Source organism: Squalius cephalus (assembly GCF_949319135.1).
Source record: "Squalius cephalus genome assembly, chromosome: 5".
Lineage (NCBI taxonomy): Eukaryota > Metazoa > Chordata > Actinopteri > Cypriniformes > Leuciscidae > Squalius > Squalius cephalus.
The window spans coordinates 37,383,571-37,404,261 of record NC_137126.1 but is presented as its reverse complement, the minus strand read 5'-3'; the positions used below and the strand labels follow the sequence as shown (position 1 = coordinate 37,404,261).

General features: G+C 37.7%; 2 protein-coding genes across 2 annotated transcripts; one reads left to right on the top strand and one right to left on the bottom strand.

The window, feature by feature from the left end:
* Window positions 1-2,149: 2,149 nt before the first annotated feature.
* On the top strand, window positions 2,150-7,383 carry kat5a (K(lysine) acetyltransferase 5a). Its single transcript, XM_079873223.1, has 15 exons — window positions 2,150-2,231; window positions 2,343-2,409; window positions 2,559-2,627; window positions 2,777-2,913; window positions 3,066-3,134; window positions 3,754-3,927; window positions 4,098-4,178; window positions 4,521-4,583; window positions 4,840-5,088; window positions 5,393-5,482; window positions 5,600-5,740; window positions 6,242-6,335; window positions 6,492-6,651; window positions 6,738-6,819; window positions 6,926-7,383. Exons 1-15 carry the CDS (start codon window positions 2,217-2,219, stop codon window positions 7,058-7,060), a joined length of 1,626 nt encoding a protein of 541 aa, XP_079729349.1. The 5' UTR covers window positions 2,150-2,216; the 3' UTR covers window positions 7,061-7,383.
* A 569-nt stretch (window positions 7,384-7,952) lies between these two features.
* mtmr2 (myotubularin related protein 2) lies at window positions 7,953-15,778 on the bottom strand. Its single transcript, XM_079871262.1, has 16 exons — window positions 15,552-15,778; window positions 15,049-15,109; window positions 14,913-14,936; window positions 14,770-14,833; window positions 14,592-14,686; window positions 14,412-14,516; window positions 13,828-13,932; window positions 13,593-13,676; window positions 12,876-13,025; window positions 12,582-12,770; window positions 12,326-12,511; window positions 11,878-12,084; window positions 10,221-10,313; window positions 9,996-10,109; window positions 9,570-9,746; window positions 7,953-9,205 (listed from the first exon to the last, which is right to left on the bottom strand). Exons 1-16 carry the CDS (start codon window positions 15,593-15,595, stop codon window positions 9,041-9,043), a joined length of 1,863 nt encoding a protein of 620 aa, XP_079727388.1. The 5' UTR covers window positions 15,596-15,778; the 3' UTR covers window positions 7,953-9,040.
* Between the last annotated feature and the right edge of the window lie 4,913 nt (window positions 15,779-20,691).

Here is a 20,691-nt window from a genome sequence, read left to right as displayed (position 1 = left end):
AATATAAGCACCAATCAAAGACCTCGTCCCACCCCTTTAAAGAACTACGCAATGTGTTTTGTGACGTGTTAGTGATGTAAAAATATCACCCTTTCTTATACAGTGAGTGTCAAAAAAGCGTCAACAATTTTCTGAAGAAAATACTCGGATCTGATTTTGACACTAAATGCTCCTTTTGTCAGAATGACACTGAAACTCTTCTTCATTTGTTTTGGTCGTGCAACTATACTTTTCAGCTCTGGAGAGACGTTAATCTGTTAATCTCAAGGTTTTTGTTTGAAGCGGATCCAAATGCCTGCTTTATAATAAACCTACTTCTCTTTTTATGTAGATTTTATATTCATAAATGTAAATTTTCGAATTGTAAACCTTTTTTTTTTTAGTATTTTTACAAGAGATAAAACATTATTTAGGCCTACTTTCAATTTCACTTTCCCTTAACAAAAAAGCTCTCAGAACATATACAATTTGCACGGCCTACAAACTTTTTTACTGTATTCAATGTGTAATGTTTTATTCATTTGTGTAATGCCCTCCTCTTTACTTTTCTTTTTTTAGTTTCTGTCTTTTTCTGCTTTGAGCTATGGTATTGTTTGTTCATGTTTTCTTTATTCTCTCTATGTTGTTCTTAATTATTATGTTCTAATTTTCATACCTCTAATGGTCATAAACTGAATGTTCAAATAAAGCATCTAAAAAAGTGAAACAGGAAAGAATATGACTGTAAAATTGTCTCAGACAGAAGAATGTAGTTCTCTCTAGAGCAAAACATAACAGAACGGTGTATATTAGAAGCAACACATCCCCCTTCAGGAATAGAGAGAACCCAGTTGCATTATAAAAATAATTATAATAATTGTTTATTTTATTGGAATTACAGTAGGGGCATTTAAGGAATATTTAATATGATCATTAGGGATTTCCAGAAGAATAATCTCAATTTTAGAGCTGTAGAGAGCACAGAAGATAAACAAGAAAAATAGAAGATTTTCAGCGGACAGATTCCAATAAAAATTTACAAAAATGTTACAGAAACCCTAACATTACTCACTTATTTAACCTGAACTATTATTAACCACAGTGTTCACAAGTATTGCGTTTTGCTCTGTGTTCTGCTCATTGTGCATTAGTATGCAGTTTACTGAAACTTTTAGGCTCTACATGAACCTGGTACATCCAAACTATTTGTGATAGAGATAAAGAAGATTTAAATAATAGAGATTTAAATAAGAAGAGTTCAAATGCAAAAGCCTCTAAGTGCCATCTGAAATTTTCTTCTAGAATGATCATTTTTATAAAGCTTGTAGCCTATATTTAAGTTAAGTAATTTCACTTAAATGACAATTAATAGGTATTTGCATTGCCATTTAAGTGAAATTATTGGACTTAAATATACAAGCTTGATAAAAATGATCATTCTAGAAGAAAATTTCAGATGGCACTTAGAGGCTTTTGCATCTGAACTCTTCATATATAGATATTTCAACTAAAGATATAAACTTGTTCTTATATATATATATATATATATATATATATATATATATATATATATATATATATATATATATATATATATATACATATTACCGTTCAAAAGTTTGGGGTCAATAAGATTTTTAATGTTTTTAAAAGAAGTATCTTCTGCTCACCAAGGCTGCATTTATTTGATTAAAAATACAATCAAAAACAGCAATATTGTGAAATATTATTCCAATTTAAAACAGCTGTTTTCTATGTGAATATACAGTAAAGTGTAATTTATTCCTGTGATCAAAGCTGAATTTTCAGCATCATTACTCCAGTCTTCACTGTCACATGATCCTTCAGAAATCATTCTAATATGATGATTTGATGCTCATATATATATATATATATATATATATATATATATATATATATATATATATATATATATATATATATATATATACACACACACACACACACACACACACACACACACAAAAGAACCAAATACAAAATACTAAAGATTGCATGCGCATGAAACTCTTATGTATCTAAACGTTATGGGTTTCATGTAAATGTAATCTTTAGTAGGTTATTTTGTATTTGGTTCTTATGTGTTTTTTTCTACACTCTTTTCCCCATGTGAATAAAACCTTTATTATCTATTATGGTTCAGCGCGTCACTCGATGCAAAATAAACGCGACTGGCGTTTTATTATAACGCACAATTCTGTGCGCCAGATAAAAAGATGGCGGATCACTCGGTGAGTATTGGACAGACGGTTGGTTTTTATGTTGTCTTATTCGCGATTTAAATAACATTTGTCCTGTCTTTGTTGGTCGATGTGATTCATAAATGCGTTATGTCCTCTTAGGGTGAGATCACTGAGGGCTGTCGACTGCCTGTGCTGCGAAAAAATCAAGAAAATGAAGACGAATGGCGTAAGTATCAGCCTGACAGCTGCGGATAGAATGTAAACAACATTTGTCGCGAGCGCAAAACTAGCTTCACCTAAATAGCAGTATACGTATATTTAAGGATATAACTGCTTGCTTGTCCAAAAGTAATAGATAATTTCGTCTCTTCATAGCTTTGGCTGAAATTCTCAGTGTCAAAGACATCCCTGGGAGAAAGCTTTACTATGTCCACTATATTGACTGTGAGTATTAACTATCAGCCGGACTAAATACTTTGGTCACTTACCTAATTTCTTTCCTATAGTGTTAATATTTATATAATGCATGATTCCATTTATTTAGCCATTAATTGGAAAGAAAAAACTCAACTAAATTTGTTGTTTGTTGTTAGTCAATAAGCGCCTGGACGAATGGGTTACTCCAGACCGACTGGACATGAAAAAGCTCCAGTTTCCCAAGAAGGAGGCGAAGACTCCCATGAAGAATGGCCTGCCTGGGTCTCGGCCGAGCTCCCCAGAGAGAGACGTGGTAAGAGAATCTACTTTGTACCCAGTGACACTAAATGTAGAAACAAAACTCCACCACATCAATGATAAAAAGATATAACATTCACAGTTTTTGTTCAAATTTGCATGCTTTTCAGTCCATTTACCATCTTGTTACTTTCTGTTTAAATTTAGAAGAAGAGTCTAGATCTCCACGGTCAGTCTGCTTCAGCTCCTTCAAGAGGCAAAACCCTCCCCACACCGGTACAGACGAACCCTGCCCATTGTATTTTACTGATCAATCTGTCCTACAAGAGTTTACGGCGAATGGGCTGAATTAAAGACTAGTTTGAATAAACTCAATATACACTTTCCAAACAGTGTGAGGGAAGCAGTTTTTGCCTCATCTCAATTTCAACTGCAGATTGCAGAACCTTTTGTGTGACATAATTTAAAGATATTTATCCCACAATAATGGTAGCATTGTTAAAGGCATTACATGAGATTGAAACTTTGAAATGCACATTTTAGATAGCCGATACGTTGTTAATATTTGTTGCACAGGGAATTAAATGGATAGTTCACCAACTTCACCCATCTTACAGGTTTGGAATGACATGAGGGTGACATGAATTTTCATTTTTGGGTGAACTATCCCTTCAAATAAGATGTTTTATTAATTTGAAAGCAAATCTATTAATTTTGCAATCTTTATGGAAAAGCTCTCAATGCATCCAGACCTCATTAGTCATTCTCATTACTCCTTAGTTATTTTCATGAGGTAAGTGGCAGGTGTTCACTCATGGTTATGTTTTCATATATGATGGATTTTAGTGCCTTTTAAAGATTAAAAAGTATCACTCGTTTCTGTTTGATCTTACAGAAAAGGAAAGCAGAGTCAGTCTCTTTGGCAACACAAGTGACCGCAGCGACTCCAGTGCCTTCACTTCCTGGTTCTGCAGAGGCGAGTCAGGCCTCTGTATATCCAACAATTAGAGATTCCCCTTTCAGCATCAAATCCAGAGAGGAGCATGAACCACTCACCTCTCTAACAACAGTAAGAAATTACTTTAAAACAATTTAAGACAGTGTGTCTCTTCTTGCAAAACAACAACAATAATAATCCTTATTATTATTATTAAGTTGTAAGTATAGGCCTAAAGTAATTTTGAATATCATTTAACAATCAAACCTTTCTTTATTTCCTCTGCTTCTTCCACCTGGAAGAATGGCACAATGTCCATTCAGCGTCATCTCATTCCTCCTCAGCCTGGGAGAAAAAGAAAAAATTGTGGCGGGACAGATGAGGTAAGTCCTGCAGCTTAAAATTAAACATCACCTATTTTATTGTTATTTGGCAAGAACATATTGCTGTAAGATGTTAAGAATTAGATTGTTAGGCACTTCACATTTCCTTTATTTCTCATGAAGGAACTTAATGTTTATTATGTTATACAAATTCTGTGCTATGCAAAGTTTTACTTTAAAAACCCACACTGGCTACCAATGAGATAGCAAGTCTGTACCTGATTTCCAATCAAAACCAAATCCATCAGATGTTTTCCAAATAAATATAACTCTTTCTGCTCCATCAACTACCTTCCTCCTCTAAAGTGTCCTAAATTATTGCAACCCCTTGTGTTTTTCTAGATGGTAAAGGTGTTCCAGAATAACAGTCCCCGCTGCTCCACCGTCTATTTGCTGCCAGGAGAGGTCTGGCTCATTTACTTCCCTTTGCTTTGTTGAGTGCCTTGCCAGAATAGAGGCTTTGGGCTGTTAAAGATGTTTCTTGATACAATGGATTCTGTAAATGCAGTATACATTTATCACTATAAAGGAAATCAGGAAAACCTGACATTCATAACAATGAAAAACAAAACAGTTTACATAAAACCCACAAACATTTTTAAATATGAAAGACATTCATGTTATCGATGTAATTCTCCCTAACACTACTCTCTGATCTCAGGACTCTCAGGACAGTTCAGATGGAATCCCATCTGCCCCGCGCATGACCGGTAGTTTGGTGTCGGACCGCAGTCATGATGACATTGTGACGCGAATGAAAAACATAAACTGTATAGAGCTGGGCCGGCACAGGCTGAAGCCTTGGTACTTCTCTCCATACTCACAGGAGCTCACCTCTCTGCCCATTCTCTACCTCTGTGAATTCTGTCTCAAATACCTCAAGAGCCTCAAATGTCTTCAAAGACACCTGGTAAGAGTAGTTTCAAGACTTAAGCTTAAGGTGTGGTCACATTGGTGAAATTTCACGGGCAGTAAAAAGTCCATTGTCAGTGGCTCACACTTTCAAACGAAGCAGCTTTCTGTTGAACATTTCCACCCTCAGGCGAAACTCTCAATAGCATGGAGGATTCCTATTGAAATGACCCACTAAATTTCGCTGGACAATAATAAATATGACCATATCTTTAAATAGCTTTTATTATATAGTTTTACATGCCTTTTGTATAATTTCCACTACATTTAATATACAATTACTCCCCCTGTAACCTATACAGACAAAATGCAACCTTCGGCATCCTCCAGGAAATGAGATCTACCGCAAAGGAACCATCTCCTTTTTTGAAATAGATGGCAGGAAAAACAAGGTGTGTAATTTTTTTCCCCCCTCCACTAATAATGTCCTGTGCACTGCAAGTATGTACTGTACATCTATGTGGTCTCTTGATGGTCTTTTAAATCTGTGATTCTTTTTTGCTGCACAGGCATATTCCCAAAATTTGTGTTTATTGGCCAAATGCTTCCTGGACCACAAGACCCTGTACTACGACACGGATCCTTTCCTCTTCTATGTTATGACGGAGTATGACTCAAAGGGTTTCCATATAGTTGGCTACTTCTCAAAGGTATATTCCCTCTCTGCTGGCATCTGTTGTTTGCCTTTTAATTCTTCAAACATTCGCTTGTGCTATGTTTATTTCAAATTAATTCCTCTTGTTTTGATATTCTCTAATATAAAGTGACCAAATACTCTGAGGCCACTTAAATTCACCATGAAATCAAAATGGATAATTCTTGTTTTTTTTTATGGAATTTTGAAGAATGTAATATAAATGATTTATCTGGGACGTGATTATTTATTTTAAAATGAATGTGCCCTCTTTAATCAAAATAACTTTCCCTCCCTCTTGCAATGACATCTCTTCTCTGATGACGTGTTTACTGGTCTGACAACCATCACAGCAATAGCAAACCACATTCCAGATGGACAAAATCAAGTCACTGCCTACATTTTGTCTTGTTCGAGAAGCTGTTTCACTCGAATATACATCACAATAAGGAAGAAAAGACTATTGTAACTTCTGTTTCATAATGACTTTAATGTCTTTTTTACTCTCTTATTAAAGGAGAAAGAATCAACAGAAGACTATAATGTGGCCTGTATTCTGACGTTACCACCTTATCAGAGAAGAGGCTATGGAAAACTACTAATTGAGTTCAGTGAGTAATTTTACAGTTCTTTAGGACTAGTCAAATTGGGTTAGTATGGTAAGATTTTTGCTTAATTTTCAGTCAATATTTTATGCCTCAATTTTATTTGTGAAATATAAGAAGCTCTAAATGTCATAGCCCCTGTTTCACATCTCTGCTTCCAAGGTTACGAGCTCTCAAAGGTGGAAGGAAAGACGGGTACCCCAGAGAAACCTCTGTCCGATTTGGGCCTGCTCTCCTACCGCTCATACTGGTCCCAGACCATTCTGGAGATACTCATGGACCTCAAATCAGAGAATGGAGAACGGCCACAGATCACCATCAAGTATGTGCCCAACTCTTTGTGTTGTACTAAAGAAATACTTTGTAGGCACAAAGTTCTAGCAGTGTTCTCGCTTTTGTTGTTCTTAGTGAAATTAGCGAGATCACGAGTGTCAAGAAAGAGGATGTGATATCAACTCTTCAATACCTCAACCTCATCAATTATTATAAGGTAAGAAATCACTTCCAATGAAAAGGAGTAATTAGCTATATTCTTTGCTAACTCAGATACTGAAGGGGTCTTTCAGGGTGATTGATTTTGCTCTCTTCCCTCGCAGGGTCAATATATCCTCACCTTGTCCGAGGACATAGTGGAAGGCCACGAGCGTGCCATGCAGAAACGCCACCTCCGCATTGATCCCAAATGCTTGCATTTCACTCCTAAAGACTGGAGCAAGAGGGGGAAGTGGTGAAGGACAGAGAGAGCAGGGCCACTAGCTCACAGACACACAGGAATTCAAACCAACATAAATACTGTAAATAAACTTGTATTTATGTACTTTCATGGTTTTTATAAAAATAACTTCTCTACAGATATGGAGTCATTTAAAAAATGTAACTGAATGTGATAATGTGTAAATAAACAGTCTGTTTGGGGAGTTGATTTTACTTGCCAAATGCAAACTGGGAACATGTATGACATTATGATGAGTGATTAAAAACCTTTTAGTGGGTTTTAACTCCATGTTTTCTCACATTTGCTATAGATTAAAAGCATGTGCTACTTGACAAATGGTATAGCAATATATATTTTCTTAGTGTTAGTCCCGCTCACTTGCAGGGTCCACTTCATCGGAATTATCAGCACACGCATTAGATTTGGCATAGGGTTTATGCCGGATGCCCTTCCTGACAAAACACTGAGAGTTCTGGGACACACTCACTCGCACATATTCCTATGGCCAATTTGATATATCCAATCCATCTAACCTGCATGTCTTTGGACTGTGGGGGAAACCCACACTGACACTGGGAAATCACACAAACTCCACACAGAAAGGACAGGAGCTGGGGCTCGAACCGTGATTAATGTTATAGCGATGTACGACTGGAATGAACTTTCGGAAAAGAGCCAGCCCCACCTTTCATTCAACAATAAAACAGCAGCTGAAGGAGGACAACAGTGGGGCCATGATTTAAGTCGTTAGGTAAATCAGACGCTTGATAATTGACATTTGAAAGCTTGGTTGGATGCAGTGCATTCATTGCAGTGTTATTTTGGTTTTTATTTATATACTAATGTAGTATTTATTAACCATTTGAATTAGCCTTTTATTTTAGTATTCCGTTTTCATTGTAATTTTAGTTAAAAGTTTTTAGTAATTTTGTTACATGCTTTGGTAATTTTTTTTAAGCTAAAATTTATTTTTTAGTTATATTCATTTTAGTACTTGAACTTATTTCTGTTATTTGCCATGTAAGGATTATATTTATTTTTTTTTATTGAAGTTTTTCATGTATATTTTATTTCAGCTTTATTTCAATTAACACATTTCTTAAATAGTTTTAAACACTGATTCATTGACATTCACATGCACTTTAAAAAGTTTACAACGTAAACGCTTTAGTCCGACTAAAATCTTATGGCAATTCTTTGAAAAGTGAAACTAAAAGACCTAGATAATGTGATTGTGCACACTTTAATCAAGCTATTGACTTTGGCACTTTGCACATTATAAGGTAATGCATAACATGCATTTAATCTTTCAAATATTAAATTACACGTTGTGTCATGTATAATCGGACAGACTGCAGCCTAACTACACAAAAACTCAAAAAGCTCTAGCTCAATTATAACTGCATGACATAGCTGTGGATTAGCTGTATCACAGCACCACCGGATTGGTGACGACTGACAACAGAGTTCCATTTAATTAGTGTCAATACACTTTATTGGTCAATAATGTTAATGTATAAGCAAAAGTTAGATTATAGAGCATATTCTATATGACTCATAACATGATTAGATAGTGTCATCTTTATCAAGCCCAAGAAAGTTAGGAATTTCAAGTAAAGACAGAACTCTGTACATAAAACCCTGAGGCTAGAAAGACTCGCCTCAATTTCCCTCCGCATCAAGATGATGCAGACAGAATCCCAGTAACATCACAACGCTTTCGTCATGTTCTATTACATACAGTTCATTCAGTACAAGCCCTAATATGTTTCTAACATGTATTAATGCTTCACTAGTCTTAATAAATGTATTAATATAATACTAGTATCCAACAGTTTTAGTGATTAAAAGCTTCTTCCATCCACCCAGCTTGTAGCAGCGAGGTGAATGTTAGTGTGTGAATTTACATCAGTTGTGCATCACTGCAAGTAACATGAGAACCGTGTGACGCTCACGTGGTGTGTGGCGATCTACATTCCTCAAAGCTGTCGAGCACTTATACAAAGGTTTGAACAGGTGTGATGGAGCGTGTAGGAGACCCCGCCCTCTCGGAGGATGACGAGGCCGTACGATTGGCCGCCTCGCGCTGAAGCTCTTCCACCCTCTTCTGAAGCTCTGCCCGTTTTGCTAGCAGCTCTTTGTAGCGCTGATGGACGGGCTCCTAAAATACATTTTTAATCAAACAGTGACTTTCAAGACCCATTATTAACTAATATAAGGTCTTTAAATGATACCAAAAATGTCAGATGTTTAGGTGATGGATAATAAAATCCATCTAATTACATCATAGAGTAATATTTACTGACAATCAAAACAAAATAGCTGGGTTTAAAGATGGAAGAATCTAGTCCTGTTAGTTAAACCAACAGATACTTAGATGTTTTGTAGTGACGGACACCTCTAGTACACACATTATTATCTTTTAAACATCAGAAGATTGTGAGAACAATCTGGAAGAATCAGAAAATGAACCTAATAATTTCTGCACCTGCACATTAATTTAAAAACCATTCACACGTGTGTACCTGTGGCCGCATGCGAGGATTCCAGCGTATGTAGTAGGAGACCCAGAGCTGGAGGTGTCGTATACCGACGGTGGGGAAGAGAACGTGGGAGGGGTAGTGTACGTACAGCGGATTCACAAACTCCTCTAGCTGACTGTTCACAAATGACCATACAGACACCGTGCGCTTCGGGACTTCCTAAACACAAAAACAGACAGTCCCTTAGACCCACACACAGTTATATATGCTTGTTTATAAATAAGAACAAATCTCAAAGTTTTGAAATGACCCTTATTGTGGCCGAAACACGGTTCATTCGCTGTAAGTTAAAGATAATAGCATCTACCAAATTATGTCCTGATCCATTAAACATTCATATTCTTACTGTTAAATTACATACATTCTAAGTGTGCAAACATTTATACCTAAGAGTAGGCTCGCTCTCACCTCTTTGAGTCTTTGCTGCTCACTGTTACACAGAAATGTGCCAAAAAGGCAGCTGTAGAGGTGATCCAGTATTGTTATGAGGAAATTCTCATTGAACTCGAAAGCTGCAGGAAACTACAAACACAGAGACACAAATATTTATTACTCATACAGAGACAGATCATAGCAATACACTGAAGAATTAGGCAGGTCGGCCAATGGAACTGTGGGGTGTTTTGCACTAACCTGTCTTGTCATCTGCCAGACACAGTCAATGAACTGCAGGAAGATCGGAGAGCGATCTGCATCTGTGTGATTCTTATCACCATGACCTACTCGCTACATACACAAAAATGATCATGTACTGTATTCATAATAATAATAATAATAAACATTTATTTGTATAGCACTTTTCATACATAGAATGCAACTCAAAGTGCATCACATGCATAAAATCAAATAATACAATCACACAATGTAAATATACAAATATTCGTAAAACAACTATAAAGGTTCAGAGTGTAAAATAAAGTAAATTGGCAATATAGTTTGATCTCAATATCGATATAAAAAATAAAAAAAAAACCTGAGAAAAAATTTGAATGTAAAATAGAACATAAAACTGACTTACACACAGCTTTGTTATATTACAACACTTTGTCTAAGCAACTTTGTCTTAAAGATATGTCTTAACCCGCTTTTTAAAAATATGAATGCTAGTAGCCTCTTTTACTTCATCTAGTAGAGCAAATAATGAGCAAAGTGACTTAAAATAATTACAAAACATGGATCTTTTTTGTTTTTGAATGTTATTATTTCAATATTTGACATGCTGCTGTATTTAATACCTTTCAAAACATTGGGGTCAATATGATTTTTATTATATATTTTTGAACTAAGTCTCTTATGCTCACTAAGGCTACATTTATTTTGATCAGTAAAACAGTAATATTGTGAAATATTATTACAATTTATAATAACTCTCTATTTTAATATATTTTAAAATGCCATTTATTCCAGTGATGCAAAGCTGAATTTTCAGCATCATTACTCCAGTGTCACATGATCCTTCAGAAATCATTATAATATACAGATTTGGAGCTCAAGAAACATTTCTTATTATCAATGTTAAAAACAGTTCTGCTGCTTAATATTTCTTTGGGAACTGTGATAGAATTTTTTCAGTATTCTTTGATGAATAGAAAGCTAAAAAAGTCCATGCTGAAAAAAAAGTATTAATTTCTTTTTTTTTTAAAATCTTACTGACCCCTTTTGAATTGTAATGTACATATGCAATTTTTAAAAGTTCTACTGAAGTGCCTTGAAAAGCACAGCGTTATTCAATGTTTTGATGTAATTTCCACTGAAACATCAGGGAGGGACATGTTGAGTGGCTCGTCCTTTTGTTAAAAAAATAGCCACTAGTATTTATTTTATGTTGCAGCCTGGCAAATGATGTTGAATTCTCCATTTAGATATAATTTGGAAAAAAACTGATAATTTTCAGTAATGCTGATGTTCAGTTAGAAAAGCATGTAATATAGCTAGTGTATAACACCAGTGTTATCTCTTCTCTTCATCATTTCCGTTTATAATGCTGAGAATGTCTAATGATATTTGTCATATGATATTTGAAAATGAAACCACTTTATTTAATTGGGAAAGGCAAAATAAAGTTAATCTAGCAACTTTATTTTGACTTAATTTAAGACTTTTCAGTAGTGCAACACATTAAAAATCACAGTATGTGCCCAGAGTAGACACCAGTGCACTTATATGATGCACTATGAAGCATTCATTATATAGTAAATAGTGAATGAGTTAACAAGTAAGGAATTTGGAAAAGAGCAAACATTGTATCCCCTTACAGTCTTGTTTGTTGTTGTCATGTAAGTTGCCTGACCTGTTGGAAGCGATGTCCAAAGCTGAGCCACTCTTTCTCCACCAGTATCTGAAAGCCTCGTATGGTTCTGTAGTGAGAGTCCAGCATTATCAGGGCCAGTGAGGTCAGCTGAGCAGTTCTGTCCCAGCCGTCACTGCAATGAACCACCACTGAGGTTTTCCCAGACTCCACCTTGTCGGCTATCCTTAAAGCTCCTGCCAGAATCAACTATCACACACACACACACACACACACACACACACACACACACACACACACACACACACACACACACACACACACACACACACACACACACACACACACACACACACACACACACACACACACACACACACACACACACACACACACACACACACACACACCACACAATCAGTGCCATCTTCATCATCCTTATGTTTCTTAACATGTGAGAAACATTATGAAGAGATCCCTCTTGTCTCACCTTAATATGCTCCAGCCAGTGTGTGGACTCGAGGTTGGACAACCAATGAGATTCTTCAATGTTGGGATAGACGACATCCTTCAGTTTCCGTAGTGACTCGCGCATTACATGAATGTTGTGGATATCCAGAAACACCAGCTCTGCATTCTGATAAGCATCTTCACTCTCATACCCACCTCCTTTCATCTAAAACACAAACTGTCAAAACTTTCCCTTTCATTTAAAACACACGCTTGAAAAGAAAGTGAGTGTTTACCTTGTTAGCTGCAGCATTCACACTGGGTCTGGAATCAAATATGAACAGTTTGTGTGATTGTGCGTTTGCGTCCATGATGGCCTGAAGGAGTTTCTCATCTTCTTTGCTGCGTCGACCATTCTGACCCACCATCGGCTGACTGGACCGAACCACTGCAGCCTGACTCTCCGGGTGGATCCATGACAATACCTAAACCGGAACGAGCCAGCGGCTTCAGTGATGAGATCTGAGGATGAATTATTGCTCACACACAAACTGAAGTGTGAAGATTCAGAAACGTCTCAAGACACTGACCGGAATGCGTCCTTTGGCCCTGAAGCTGGAGACGCGCCGCAGTTCCTCGTCAGTGATTGTTACCGGCACAACTAGCACCGCTGGGTATGAATCACACAGCTCATAGTGATCATTTACTTTGGAGATCCTCCAGCTCTCATTCGGAAGACCCTATTTATATTTAAAACACGACTCTCTGAAATACTTGTTTCTTATTGGTCAATCACAGATTCTGCAGTGAAATATGTTTTGTATAATGACCCTAAAATGTATAATTGATTTACAATATCCTACATAGCTGTGCCAGATGTCTCTTGTATCACTCCATAGTCTCATTCTTTTCTAATAATAAAATATTGTTAAAATACTGTAAATTATATATTTATATGTAAATTAAATATTTTTCATATTTTACATAATGTATATACACTATATTACAGTATATACTAATATTATTATTATTATACTATTGCCAAGTGATAAAATCAAAAATTAATATTGAAATATTGTAGAATAAAACCACTATTTCATATTATTATTGTTGTCATTATTAATTTTTATTTATATTAATTCATTTATATTAATTTATTTGGTAAGTAACTGTGTAATACATGGGATAATGTACACCCAGCCATCATTATTGCAAAACAAACCTTTTTAGGGTGATACAAGCCGCCCCTGCTTTACATTAGAGTCCTCGTCCCTCTGAAGGGGTGAATGAATAAACACACAACGTACCTGTCTCTTGTATTCAGCCAGTGGATCATACACCCTCCATCCATTCTCAGGAAACACCTGCTTATACTCAAATGCAAAGAGGGACTAGACAAAGAGAAAGGAGGGATACAGAGGAGAGAGATTATGAGCTCTAATTACTTTTAGGCTGATGCTGATTTTGTTGAATTAGGTTTATTAATCATACTAAACTGTATGCTGGAATAATATACGCTATTTGTCATCTTATGTTTCTCACCATGTTGTTTGACACTGGAAAAGCAAACTTCATCAGAACCTCAAACACTGATTTCTTTAGTGAGTCCTCAGGTTCCTTGTGCACAAAACGCAGGTTCCTCATATCCTACAAGACACATATTGAGCAAACATGCAGGGAAAAGAATGTATCAGGACTCAACAGTAAGGGTTTTTTCTGCTGGCCAGTTTCCTGCCCTGCCAACATTTTCATTGGCCAACCACAAACAGTGTTATTTTAGTATTATTTATATACTATTTTGTTAGTATATAAACAACACTAAAATAACACTATTTTTAATAACACCCCGTTTTATTATTTAGTAATATTTTGAAGTAGCCTTTATTCGTATATTTTCAGTAAAAAAAAAAAGTTTTTTTATATTCCAATTTAGCTTTAAATTATTTTTTATTTGTTTGTCATTTTTGTAAATTTTATCTCAAAATCTTTCATTTTAAATAAAAAAATTCATTCAATAATTATATTTTATTTCAGCTTTATTTTTAATTATTGTTTTTTTAAACATATGTATAGTTAAATGTCAAGTCGTCTTCTTCTTCAAAAAAATGTACAAAAAATTCACAAACCTTGCAGACGAGGACGTATGAGGCGTCTCCTCTGCTAGTCGCTGCTCCGATCTTCTCTACTCTGCTCAAAACTCCCAGTGGCAGATCTAGCCCAAACACCGGCTCCTAACAAACAAATAAGTCTTTAGTTTAGAAATTCTCTCCAAAAGTACAGAAACAGCATGTGTGCATGGTTCTTACCCTGTCAGTGCACCTGAAGAACAGTCTGTAGTTAGTGACGGTCAGAGATCCTCTAGCAGGCCCAATGAATGGACAAATGTAAGTCACGTCTTTAGCTGTGGACAAGCACACAATAAGCATATATTAAAACCATCAGAATAGCTGATGCACAGCAGTCAGTATAAAGTGCCACACATACCGGCATCCTGAACCAGTTCCTCTTCCAGAAGAGGAAGTTCGCCTTTACCAGGGTCTTTATAGACCTGCATACAGGAAAATATGATCAGTGAACATAAACTGAAACTTTATCCAAGTCTTTTGCACACATTCACACTTTAATACCTTTTCAAATGTCCTTCCTTTACTCTGTAATAAGAAAAAGTAACAGATGAGGGTTAGTAATAGTAACAGTTCAGAACATACATCAGTTTTAAATACAGAAAAATAAATGCTGGGCTGAACTTTGGTTCTGACTGACCCGCAGCTCAGTGTCTGAAACTTTGGTGCCACTTGAACGGTCAGAGCGGGTCGTAGTGGAGCTGAAAGGACATTAGAGGATGAAGGCGGATTAAAGCACACCTATGAGCTTTACTCATCTTAAAGGAAAGGTTCACTCAGAAATGAACATTCTTTCATCATTTACTCACCCTCATGTTGTTCCAAGACTGTATATTTTAAACTGACTTTATTTCTTCCATGGAATATACAATGCAGAATGTTAGAGACTGACAGCCTCAGTCATTATTCACTATCTTTACATCTTTTTTTCTATAAAATAAAAATAAGTGGTGTCATACGTGTTTGGAGCAACATAATGGTTAGTAAATAATGGCAGAATTTCTGGGTCAACGATCCCTTCTGACAGTGAAGTGAAGACAGTTAGCGGCTGCGCTTGTCAAGAAGTTTCAAAAACATTATATAAAAGCCAGCGTGAAATTATACATTACATATTCACATAGAGAGTGTGTTTTCTGTTGATACCTGCACAGCGATTCCACACTGTCCACACTGCCGCTCTCCTCCATCCCGAAACAAACCGAACCGCAACACTTATTGAGTTATGATGTCAACTAAACTATTAATTTAGTGACTGTTGTTCAGTACGGAAATTCCGTGAACACAAACAGCGGAAGCTGCCATGTCTTCCCACAATTCCTCTAGGTGGGGCTTGTCGTGCGCGCTGCCGCGCTCGCGCGTTCTGTATGTGTGCCAGAGTGCTGGTGCGCGTGTTCGTGGGTCACCTTGTGGAGACCTTTGGGAAGTGAGATACTAAAAATGAAAAGAATATCCCCTGCATTTACAGTTTTTTCCCCCCAATTACTAATACACAATTTTGCAAACTAAAAACTGCTGGTTTTTATCAAATTACTTAACACAATTCACAAAACCACACACCCAAACTGCGAAATACCTAATATATCCTGCAAAATTAAGCAATGCAACCAAAACTATAGCATTATGAAAACTTTTGCACGAAATGGCACACACTTCATATTACCAGATGTTTGTCTACACACTGTTAGGCATAATGAAAAGCACTTTCATCTTTAGTAGCCTATGCTTTGCCAAAATACTAAAATAGTTCAAATTGTAGAAAATTCTTCAGATTGTTCACATGCAACGAAATATTTGCAGATACACATATGCTGTTGAAACATTTATTTATTTATTTATTTATTTGTTTATTTTCACCAAACAAGTCAGTGCAACATATGCACAGCAGATATATTTACATTGGACTGAACAAAAATATGCTCAAAAAAAAAAAAAAAACAACTGAAAAAGAAAATCTTTTTGAAAAAATCTTGCCGCACAGCTGGATCTGGCCACAATGCCTCATCCACATCACAGGCAATATCTTCCCTTGCCAGACATCGAGGGAAGAAGTGCCTTGAGTGCCTTATCCATCTCTGAATCGCACCCACATCAATCTCATCACATGCCTCTTCCATAGCCTGCACAAGAGGCATGCGCACAAAGGGCTGTCGGTCGTATACCTTCCACCAAAGGTGGAAAAGAACTCTTCCGAAAAGAACTCTTCTATGGGGTTCAGAAATGGTGAGTATGGTGGGAGGTATTGCACGAGAAATGGTGGGTGGTCAGCAAACCAGTTTTGGACTGGGGCTGCACGATGAAAGCTCACATTGTCCCATACTACAACGTACCGGTTTCTTTGATGGTCTGCATCATTCATACGCTCTGGCTGTATGAGAATGTTGTGGAGTCTGTCCAGAAATGTGAGAATATGGGCTGTGTTGTATGGTCAAAGGTTGGCATGACGGTGGAGGACACCATGGCAGCGCACATTGTGTTGTTCCCACCACGTTGGCTAGGAACATCTATAATGGCTCTGTGGGCTGTGGCCAATGATGTTTCTCCCCCTTCTTCTGGTCTTTGCTAGGTTAAAAAAAAAAAATCAGTCAATATGGTGTTATCCAGTACACTGGGAAACAATGTTGCGTGTAGTGTACTGCAGTCAAAATTGTTCTTACATTCACATGCTCGTCTGGAGGAGGAGGAGGAGGAGGAGGAGGAGGAGGAGGAGGAGGTCGAGGAAGACCTGAAGCAGGAGGAGAATGTGCACAAAGAAGAAGAGGACCAAACTTATCAAATGACATTCGTGCAACACTAGTGGACCATGTTGTGAACCACGGATTGACGCTGAGGGAGGCTGGACTGAGAGTTCAGCCAAATCTTAGCAGATATACAGGGGCATAAGGACGTTTCGACAGGAAAACAGGTAAAAGATGATCTGTCTACAGTTACAGTAATCAGCCGCTTATTGTATGCACCATATCAGCACTTGTGATACCCCTTCCTGTGACATTGTACAGTAAGTTGCATGTATTATCCTCTACATAGGATTAAGGGTCGGGAATGACAAGGAGGAAGGGGGCCCATATTCACGCAAGAACTAGAGAGAGAGATAATGAACATGGTTTTGGTCAATAATGCTATCAGGCTCAGAGAACTACAAGCAAACATTATCGGTGACCATGCCATTTTCAATAATGTCCATCAGGTCTCTCAGTCAACACAGGCACGCATCCTGAAAAGACATCAGGTTCAAATGAAACAACTTTATCAAGTGCCTTTTGAGCGGAATTCAGAGAGGGTCAAACGGCTGCGGCATGAGTATGTGGAGGTTTGTATTGTTCACTTTAGCACTGTGATATTGCATACTGCACACATGACTTTTTTACATTGACTGTATGCTAGACCTATATCCTGAACTACACAATCTTGTCTTTCACTGTATATCAGAGAGTTTTACAGATGGATGCTGAGGAAATCCTGCATGAATTCATATATATTGATGAGGCAGGGTTCAACCTCACAAAAGCAAGAAGGAGAGGCAGAAATATCATTGGCCACAGGGCTATAATCAATGTCCCAGGGCAACGTGGGGGTAACGTCACCCTTTGCGCTGCCATTTCACAGCATGGGGTTCTCTTCCGTCATGCCAAAATGGGCCCTTTCAACACACCTCACATTCTGCGCCACATCGTTACAGCAGGTAATGCAATGCAACAGATGCAATACACTGTCATCTGGGACAATGTGTCATTCCACTGCTCTGCTCTGGTCCAGAACTGGTTTCAACACCACAGTTGATAGTACTATACCTTCCACCATACTCTCCGTTTCTAAACCCTATCGAAGAGTTTTTCTCTGCATGGTGGTGGAAGGTTTACGATCTCCAGCCCCAGGTTCAGGTACTCCTCATTCAGGCCATGGAGGACACCTGTGATCGAGTCGACGCCGCAGCTGTGCAAGGATGGATTCGACATTCAAGACAGTTCTTCCCGCGTTTTCTTGCTAATGAGGATATTGCTTGTGATGTTGATGAAATTCTCTGGCCAGATCCAGCTAGGCGAAGAGATAATGTATAGTATGTTTACTGTAGTATTTTCTGTACAATATTGTCATTTTTTTCAGATTATTTTTTGTTTGTTGTAATTGTCATTTACTGTAATTGTAACCTGTACTGGATACAGTATTTTACGTTTGTCTGTTTGCTGAGCTAACAGTGTTATGCACACTACTGTAGTAGCATGAAAACTGGGACATGTTTTGTTGTGATTCTCCATGTTGACATGTTGACTGATTTGGGTATATGGAGAGAAATAAATGATATTTTCCTCAGTCTGCACTCTGCAGCATTGGTCTTGTGTAGTGTTTGGTGAACTATTGTATAGTCGCACTTTCTCTGTGTACTTCATTTACAGTACTCTAATCACTGAGAATTAGACTTGCTAAAAGTGTTTTAGGTTAGCAACAGCAGTGTGTAACTGGTTCAAAAAGATTGAAGTCATATGAAATGTGTGTGTTTCGTAACAAAATATTGTTTTTATGAAGTCGTGTACAGTTTTGACAAAAGTGTTCCATTTAGCAAATTATCTGAAGTGTTGTGCTAATTGTGTGTAGTGTTTTGACAAACCGGGACCTGTTTTCAAAATTGTGCTTACAGTTTTTGGAGGAGGAGGAGGAGGAGGAGGAGGAGGAGGAGGAGGAGGAGGAGGAGGAGACCCCTATTTCTGATGATATAAGAGCAACTTTGGTGGACCATGTCATCAACCATGGTCTGACTATGAGGGAAGCTGGGCAGAGAGTCCACCCACATCTAAGCCGCTTCACAGTGGCATCTGTAATAAGAACATTCCGACTAGAAAACAGGTATGTCTTCACCTCTCTACCTTCTACTACTCAGATGGTATTTACAGCACTGTACTACAGTATATCACATTACCACATCACGTGTACAGGGTATTGCAGGGTGCTAATGCTCCTTTTGCAGCCAAAGTGGTAATTTTTGTGAAACATACCATGATTACTTATATTGAGATGTTTCAGTACAGTGGATGATACAGTATAGTAAAGTACTGTAAGAAAAAGAAGCAAACCGATGACAATTTGTGGTTGTATTTCTCTAGAATGACTAGAAGACCTTCTGGGGGAGGACGCCAACGCCTGTTCACACAACAGGAACTTGCCGTTGTGGACCTAGTGAGGGCAGACAATGCCATCCGTCTCCACCAGCTACGACAGAAAATACTTGCAGACAGGCAAGTGTTCAACAACATAAACCATGTGAGCATCACCACCATCAGACGCATCTTGGGAAAACACAACATCACCATGAAGCAGCTCTACAGGGTCCCATTTGAGAGGAACAGTGTCAGGGTCAAAGGACTTCGAGCTGAATATGTATGAGTAAGTGTAACTGTCCTTTACATTAACAATACAGTATTGGTGAAATCCAGTAGCAGCTGAATATGTACCATATCAGTACCATATGGATCCATTCGGAGAGCTACACAGGTACCTGTGTGATGGGGTGAGGGTTCTGTATGTGTAGCACTGTAGTACAGTAATATGTTTTTGTTTTTTTTGTTACAGAGAATCTTGGCCATGGATGGAGCTGCACAGCCTCATGAATTCATTTTCATTGATGAAGCTGGATTCGACCTGAGCAAAACAAGACGACGGTGTCGTAATGTAATTGGCCAAAGGGCAATTGTGCACGTCCCGGAGCAGCGCGGGGGAAATATCACATTGTGTGCCGCCATAAGCCTTCGAGGGCTTCTGCATCATCATGCAAAACTAGGTCCATACAATAGCCAACATATACTCACATTTCTAGATGCTCTCCATAATATAGTTGTACAGAACAGACCAGATCAGCCCAGGTTTGTGGTGGTATGGGATAATGTCAGTTTCCATCGGGCTGCTCTGGTCCAGGCCTGGTTCACCAACCACAATCAATTTGAAGTGGTATACTTGCCCCCTTACTCACCATTTTTAAACCCTATAGAGGAATTATTTTCGGCTTGGAGATGGCGTGTATATGACCGCCAACCACATGCCCGCATGCCTCTTCTGCAGGCAATGGAACAGGCCTGCGGCGACCCCAACAGACAGCGGGATCCATGAGCCCACGTATGCACAATTGCCATGATTTTCTGTGTTTACAGTATACTGTTTTTTCTATTATTATTATTCATTTGTTTTGCTTTATCTGAATTCATGTTACTGCAATGTATATTGAGTAGGCCTATTTGCTTTTTTGGTTGTTTGAAAATGTGCCTCCTGAAAATAAACAGTGAAAATCAAAGACTGC